We start from the raw sequence: 7,263 nt of genomic DNA, 5'->3' as shown, positions 1-7,263 counted from the left end.
TTTCAGTTTGTGCGCCTTGGTGATAAAGACGCATTTGGAGATGTCGGAAGTGCTACCTTTCAACGAAGAAAAAATGAGTCATTATGGAAATGAGGGCGACGAGGGACACCTTTCCTTCACCTGTCGTCTTCAAGATACCAACAACTTCTTCAATGGCTCACAGAATAAACGTCCGCCGAAACTCGGGCAAATAGGCAGGAGCAAACGGGGTAATTATATAATTAAGGCGTTTTCGTTTGCATGGTGATGTGTTGAATGCGCACATAGGTAACTAGTGGACCATAATTAAGGATGTCTGTGTGTGAAGCCAGATAGGCTACACCTTTGCTTTGACTTGGTCCCCAGTAGAGTGTACGATCCGAGAAATGATCTGTTATTTGCATGGGATGTGTTGTTTTTTTTTTTTTTTAAATATTCTATTCGCAATGCAACACAAGTTGGATGCGCAGTGCGTGCTGTTAAATGCCTTCTGAATGCTGCTCAACAGAGTTGTGCTAAATGCCCCCTCCCCAATGAATGGTTGGAATGATTGAGATATAAATGCTGTGGATTTATAATTTGTGCTTGCATGATCAATCCAAGGCTGTTTTTTGCTTTTGCATGCCTGATGAAACCCATGAAATGGTCCTTAAAATCTGAGGATCACTTGTGGTGGCACATACATGCACAGACAGACACACAGTTGCATGTACAGTAGTGCATAGGCACATCATGGACAAACATGGCAAACAGGCAGATGTGTGAGCATTGCATCTGTTGGTGCACAAGAAGAAGACACGCAGACAGTCAGATGTGCACATTCCCAAATGTGCATCACACAGATACACAATCACGCTCATGGTTATCTTTCTCTTTTTGCATACTCTTACTCTCATGCATGCGTACACATCTTCTGCTCATACAGCGCAGTGCTAATGGTTCTGGGCTTTAATGCCCTCCTGTCAGTCGGTGGTGAATTTTCAAGACGCCACACCAAGATGAGCCCCCCCTCATTAACTCTCTCTCCCCTGTCATCCACAGTTGTGATTGAGGATGAGAATGGCGACGACGAAGCACTGAAAAATGGAACAGAGAAGACCCCGGCAGAGGCTTAGAGCGCTTGGCTCAACAACCCCCAAAAGACACTCTTGAAATTTTTTATGGCGATATTTACCAGTTTTAATCCAAAGACACTGTATATAAGCACTTTCTCTCATGTGGCAGCAAGCAGCACTTCCACGCCCTCCTCTCCCAGTCAGTCATGGCCATCCGGGTGACACACACTGGCAGGGGTGGGAGATGGCAGCAACGGAGACCCCCAGGTGGACCCCCCCCACGACACACACACACACACAGACAAACAAACACACCCTCGATTACAGGGTTTTTGCCATAAATCCAAAAGCGGGAGAAGACAACTAGGAGGGGGGGGCGAGGGGGAGGAAGGAGGCGACGCTGTCGAAATGCAGAAATCAGGGACAGGATACAGAATAAATCTGATATAAAAACTAAAGCACACACTTCTCCTATATCTTATCAATCAAACCTATGGTACCATTCTTTCTGCTCTTCATTTTGACCGAGGGCAAATGAATAACAGTTTGTAAATATGGAAAGGGTTGCCCATATTTTCTTGCACAAAGTGGGAAGCGGTAAACTGGTTTGTTCTCTGTGTTGAAGACTTTATTTATTGATCCTTTGGAATATGTCTTTTGCAGTGACTAAAGGCCCGAGGGAGTGTTTTTTGTATGTCCAGAAAAGTTTGAGTGAATGAGAGTGACATTTTTTTTCACTTAACAATTCTCGATGTTGCCTGAGTGTTTTTTGTTACCATACTTTGCAGCTAAAGAGTCATTTATATACAGTGTACCTCCCACCTGTTTGTAAGCTTCCCAGGCTTTCACCTGGATTGGTTGATACTGTAACTTGACTGTACACACCCTATTGATAAACTATTTATATTGCATTGTGCATTATCGTGTGTGCCAAATCTCATGAGGGATATACTGTACCGGACAACTTGTTCTTTTTTTGTGCTTTATACATTTACTCATACAATTCAGTCGTTTTGTTGGGTCGCCATTTTTTAGGACTCTTTCTTAAAACACTGAAATACCAACTCATGCATGGCAAATATGAAATCATGCATGCACAGCAGAAGTTCTGAAACTCTTGTGTATTCTTGAAGCACCTCGTATACAGCTTTGAATGACAAACCTCGAGAAACAGTCTTAATTCTGCGTTGTACTGTACGATTCACACTGATTTGTACAGTGGCCTAATATCTTGTAATAAAGATTATGACAAAGTACTATTTACTGTTTAGTGTTGATTGTGGTTTACAATAAGGAATGATGTACTTGATGTTGCTTTTTGTTTTTAAAATGTTTTAAAACTGTAGCAAAACTCAAAAATCTAGTTTTGTATCAGAAAGATGAAGACAGTAGCAGATAGCTTGGCCGACTTTTGGATATGTCTCTTGTACAGTTTCCCCTGTTGTTATTGGATTGCCTGTGTGGCTGCTAAGGAAGGTCAAGTCAGCATTTTCCACTGTGAGAAAGTAGCACCCTATTCCTTTGAAAGATCTGATATGGGAGGAGACAAAAATGCGAAGAAAGATGAGCAACTGTTTCCGTCAAGAATTTGAAATCCACACTTTTGTCTCGATGTGTTCAAAGGAGAGTTGAGACACTCTCCTCGGACAACTACGGAACAGACCACGATCTCATAAGGGTGCTACAGTGTTGCAAATGACTCTGTGGGGGAAAATGTACACCACTGCTTCCCAATGCAATAAATGTCTGTTTGCATCTAAAATCTCAGGTCCTCTCTTTAATCACATCTCCCTTTAACTCCAATACCAGAGATGTAAATGGTGCTGGGGCAACGAGGCATGAGGAACACTGATGAGACGTGACATTTCCAACTCTGCTGTGGTGACTAAATGATTCATGTTGTGTGACGAGCCTCTGTCAGCGTACAGCATCTTAAAGCCCGGACTGCCAGGATGTGTGCTGGGAACACATACATGCAGCAAGCACACACAGAGGCACACACGTGTCCATTTCAGCTCCAACTGCAGGCGAGACTAACATATTGTTAGTCTTTCTCCCTACCCAGTCTTGACAGACATGAAAGGGGCTGCCTGGGCTGGGTACCATGGTAACAGATGCACCTTGCACTCGATGGGTGCTGCGGTGGGTTTCGGTGCAGAATAGTCTTCCCTGAGCCTCGGCTTGATACCATCACTATCTTTAATGGAATGTACTTCATTCTCTTATCTGCCCTCTTCTCTCAAGACCCCCTATTCACTCAGTGGCGTGACCGCATTATCCTGCCAAAATAGTCCCTTCTTCCAAGACGGCAGTCAACCATGACGATGGCGCCTACTGCAGTAACAGCCTATCCACTCACACAGAATGAGAGGATGTTACATTTAGGGAGTAATGGTCTATGATTTTCTGTGTGGTGGATCCTTTCATCCAAAGCATTGCAGTGAAAGCTTGCTGTGATCGCACCAAGCTTTGGCTCTGGTCTTAACACTGGGGCAGACACTATTCCCACACAGCCAAACCTGTAGGACTCAACCGGCAACATAATGCAGAAAACCAGAGAAACATATTACAGTAGTCCTGCAGAAATCATTCATTTGAGATGGTAGTTTGCGGTGCATACATCATCAAGTCGTAGGTGAACCAGTCTTTGTTTAGTCTGTTTTCTTGTATTTACCGTTATGCCAAAATTTTCTCCTCACTAGATTACATCATTTTGCGGTGTTTTCAAGCAGATTCGTGAGCAATCCACATAGTGAGCACCTATAGTAAATCACAACCTCAAAGGCAGCCACACGTGTGACTCATACAGTAGTAAGTGAAATACCAATTATCAGCATGCATCACCTTTAGTAGAGGCTTGAAAGGCAGAGTGGATATTCCACGCAGTTTGAGTCGGCCAGCGGAGTTACAAAGAGGCCAAAGTCAGTACCTGAATAACTGAGCTGCAGGTGCATCAGTCACAGCCACTGCTAAAATTACAACACATCCCAACAACTATGACAACAAAGTGCCAAACACAGACAAACTGCATTAGCAAAAATGAACAGGTTTTCTGTGAACACACACCATCACTGACAGACACTTCTAATAACGCTTCAGAGCGCAATTTAAAGGGACCACAAAACTAAAACCAACACTTCTGACAGTGTCATCAAATATTCAAGATTATAAACCTAGATATACGGTGTAGTTGTACATGATCAGTTTTGATCTACAAACTGTATCTGCAACACTCTTATCAGTCAGTGTAATTGACCTGAGTTGATTATGCATTTTATTTAGTTTAGATTTTATATAAGATATCATGACAAAAACATCCAAACCAAGAGTGTTTGGTACTATATTAATGGCATCGTATAAAACATATGTTGTAGTTCATAATGCGTTTTGTGTTTCATTTTTTACAGTTTTCTTTTTCTTCGATTCCCTTCAGTATCATAATAGGGAAGATACGCATGTGGTTTCGAGGTGAAATGATGAAACATGCAGACGGAAGGGTGACTCATAGAAACTTTAAAAGGCAACGGTAGTGAGTGTCACCGGTATGTGAGTATTTGATTGGCAGATTCAGACATAAAAGTGGTTCACATCTTATATCAAAACATTTCTATAAAAAGAAAATACATGTGTGGAAAAGGAAAAAGAACGGAAAAGATCAAAAAATGAAGGAGACTAGTTCTTCTGGAGTTCATCAAGTGTCTATTTGTGTAATTTCCTGATCAACAGTCTGTTGGGACATTCTAGTCATTATAACCACATGTCCTGGGGAGAAACTGAGGCCCGACTTAAAGTTACACATACTGGTGTGCATGATACGTTAAAGACTAAATCTACACTCTTGCGCTGCAGGATCATTACAGCGAAGGCCTTGTTCAGCTGCAGTCTTTCGTCTAAAGTTCATCACAAAGTCTAGCTGAACCACAATGCGCCATGCGCTTCAAGACATCCATTTAAATTTCTTTTGATTATCTGTCCCTCACATGTATTTTGATAGACGGGTGTCAGTGTCACAGTGCCGAGGAGACTTCACAAAAATGTACCTTCTCACTGTCCACCTCCCTCATTACTGACCTCAGACTGAACAGATAAGCTCAGCTCAAGCTCGGTTTGGTGACCATCGCTGCTAGAAGAGGCTTAAAATTGCACTTAACCATGAACATTTTTTTTCATTAGTGTCATTTATATTATAGGAAGCTTTTCATCAGCACAGTAGGTCACTATTTAGATAATATTGTGGCAAATGGGTTTTGTAGTGAGGACTGATGAGAGGCTAATCACTGGTGCTGTGAGAAGGGCCACACAAAGTCAAGATCTGGAGAACTGTCAGATCTGCCAGGTGTAGGAGGAGAGAAAGACAAGAGAGGAAGAGGAGAAACATGATGGAGTGAAGGAGAGATATAGTCAAGGATGAAACAGAGGGATGAGAGCATTCTTATAGGCCACTGACACAAGGAGGAACACCACACCCTGCAAGCTCCCTATCAGCTGCACAAGCGTGAGCTCTCACACACACTGTACACACACTCTCCGGCCTGAGTGACTCTCACACAGTTGTCGCACGTCGTTGGCCTCTTCTCTGGACTACTGAATCTGACCTTTGTGTCGTCGCAGGGAAATACCCGCAGTGACCTCACATGCTGAGCCACTCACTGGGAAATTCACCTTCTCTCTTTCTTGGCATGAATCAATGGGGTTTATATGATGCAGTAATAGAATGCGTATGGCATGCAAATGTCTGAGGCAACATTTGCATTTCATTCCACTGCATGCGTGTACATTTGTGTATATTTGTACATGTGTGGATGTTTGTGTATTTATTCAGATTTTTGCCATTTGTGTGTGCATAGATGTACGTTCATATCTGTGTGTACATCCTTCTGTGTGTGTGTGTGTGTGTGTGTGTGTGTGTGTGTGTGGTGGGCAAGCTCAATTGGCATTGGGATCAGGTATCCTCTCGCTGATTGAGCTCTGCTGGGAATTCACAAGGACGGCTGCTGATAAGAGGGAAAAGGGAAATGCAGTCCTGGTTGGAAAAATAAATACATTTCCCTTTAGACACCACACTAGAATATTCTGCCTGCTCCCGAGCGGGGTTTTATGTCAAGTTTTTTTTTTTTTTGGGCAGAGCTGAATCACAGTATTTGACCAAAAAACAACCCTGCCTATGATATGATGGTAAAACCCACTTTGGTTGCAGCTAAATCGTGATTGCAGATGACGTCAACCTTTCAAGCAAGTTCCCTCTCAGATATCAGTCCAGCTTTTACCCATCTCCAAAAAACCTGAACCTCGTGTATTGTTCTCCTCTGAAAAAGGGATAAAGAGTCCAGGTTTAACAGATGGGACTCCCGGGGTAGAGTGATAAAAATGGACAAACAGCAAACAAAGACAGGGACCACTCCACATTAACATTAAACACTCTCTCTCACTGTTCTCCAAGGAAAGTGAAGTGAGAGCTGGAGAAGAGAGGAGGGAGGAGGAAGGGTGGCGGGCAGGCAGGCAGGCAGGCAGATCGGAAGAGAGTGGGAGAGCGGCACGAGAGGAAGATGAGGAGATAAGAGAGATGGAGAGCCAGGAGAGAAGGAGGAAAAGAGAGGGATAAACAAAAGTGAGAGCAGAGGAAGAGAGAGAGGAAGAGAGACAGAGGCTCAATATGATGAAATGAATGCCAGGGAGAAACAGTTCAGACCCACCAGATGGTTACTATAGCAACCACATCCCCAGTCTCTCTCTCTCTCCCTCTCTCTCTCTCTCTCTCTCTCTCTCTCTCTCTCTGCCTAGTTGCTTTGTTGCTGCTTTAAGTCTGTGGAGGGAAACCAACGGCTGAGAGAGACAGCTTTTTACATTTTGGTGCAGTGGCATCATATGTATGTAAAGAACTTTACATACTAGTGTAGCCACTTTTATAGATTCAGTACGGTATTATCTATTGCCTCCTGGTTGTGTTTTTGCCACAAACACCATGCTGACTGACGCAGCGGTTTCCTCCCAGTTACCTGCAAAAGCTTATGTATGTTTCAGTGTATGCATTACAGCGCAGTGCACCAGCGAGAGGTCATGAACAGTTCAAGGAAAAGACGCCAGCAGTAATCTCTTGTGGCCTCAATAAACTCCATGCTTTACCTTTGACCCTGCCTCACTCACAGACACACATGTGCCCACTGTATGTTCAAATGTGTAGGGTTTGTATTGCAATGTGTGCACTGATGTAAACACTGCAGAGAGATCG

The 7,263-nt window shown here is 43.3% G+C and overlaps 1 protein-coding gene across 1 annotated transcript; it reads left to right on the top strand.

The window, feature by feature from the left end:
- On the top strand, nucleotides 1-1,485 carry camk2n1 (calcium/calmodulin dependent protein kinase II inhibitor 1). Its single transcript, XM_070850417.1, has 2 exons — nucleotides 1-209; nucleotides 1,021-1,485. The coding sequence occupies exons 1-2, from the start codon at nucleotides 41-43 to the stop codon at nucleotides 1,092-1,094; spliced, it is 243 nt and encodes an 80-aa protein (XP_070706518.1). The 5' UTR covers nucleotides 1-40; the 3' UTR covers nucleotides 1,095-1,485.
- Nucleotides 1,486-7,263: the final 5,778 nt, after the last annotated feature.

This window comes from Pempheris klunzingeri, chromosome 2 (assembly GCF_042242105.1).
Source record: "Pempheris klunzingeri isolate RE-2024b chromosome 2, fPemKlu1.hap1, whole genome shotgun sequence".
In the NCBI taxonomy this organism is placed as follows: Eukaryota; Metazoa; Chordata; class Actinopteri; order Acropomatiformes; family Pempheridae; genus Pempheris; species Pempheris klunzingeri.
The sequence above is the reverse complement of the archived record's forward strand: the minus strand, read 5'-3'. Positions and strand labels throughout refer to the sequence as shown.

What these genes read in the sequence shown, in the direction of transcription:
- camk2n1 (XM_070850417.1), top strand. Translation starts at nt 41, where the DNA reads ATGTCGGAAGTGCTACCTTTCAACGAAGAAAAAATGAGTCATTATGGA. An exon ending in AATAGGCAGGAGCAAACGGG is followed by an intron (nt 210 to 1,020) that starts GTAATTATATAA and finishes TGTCATCCACAG; the next exon opens with TTGTGATTGAGGATGAGAAT.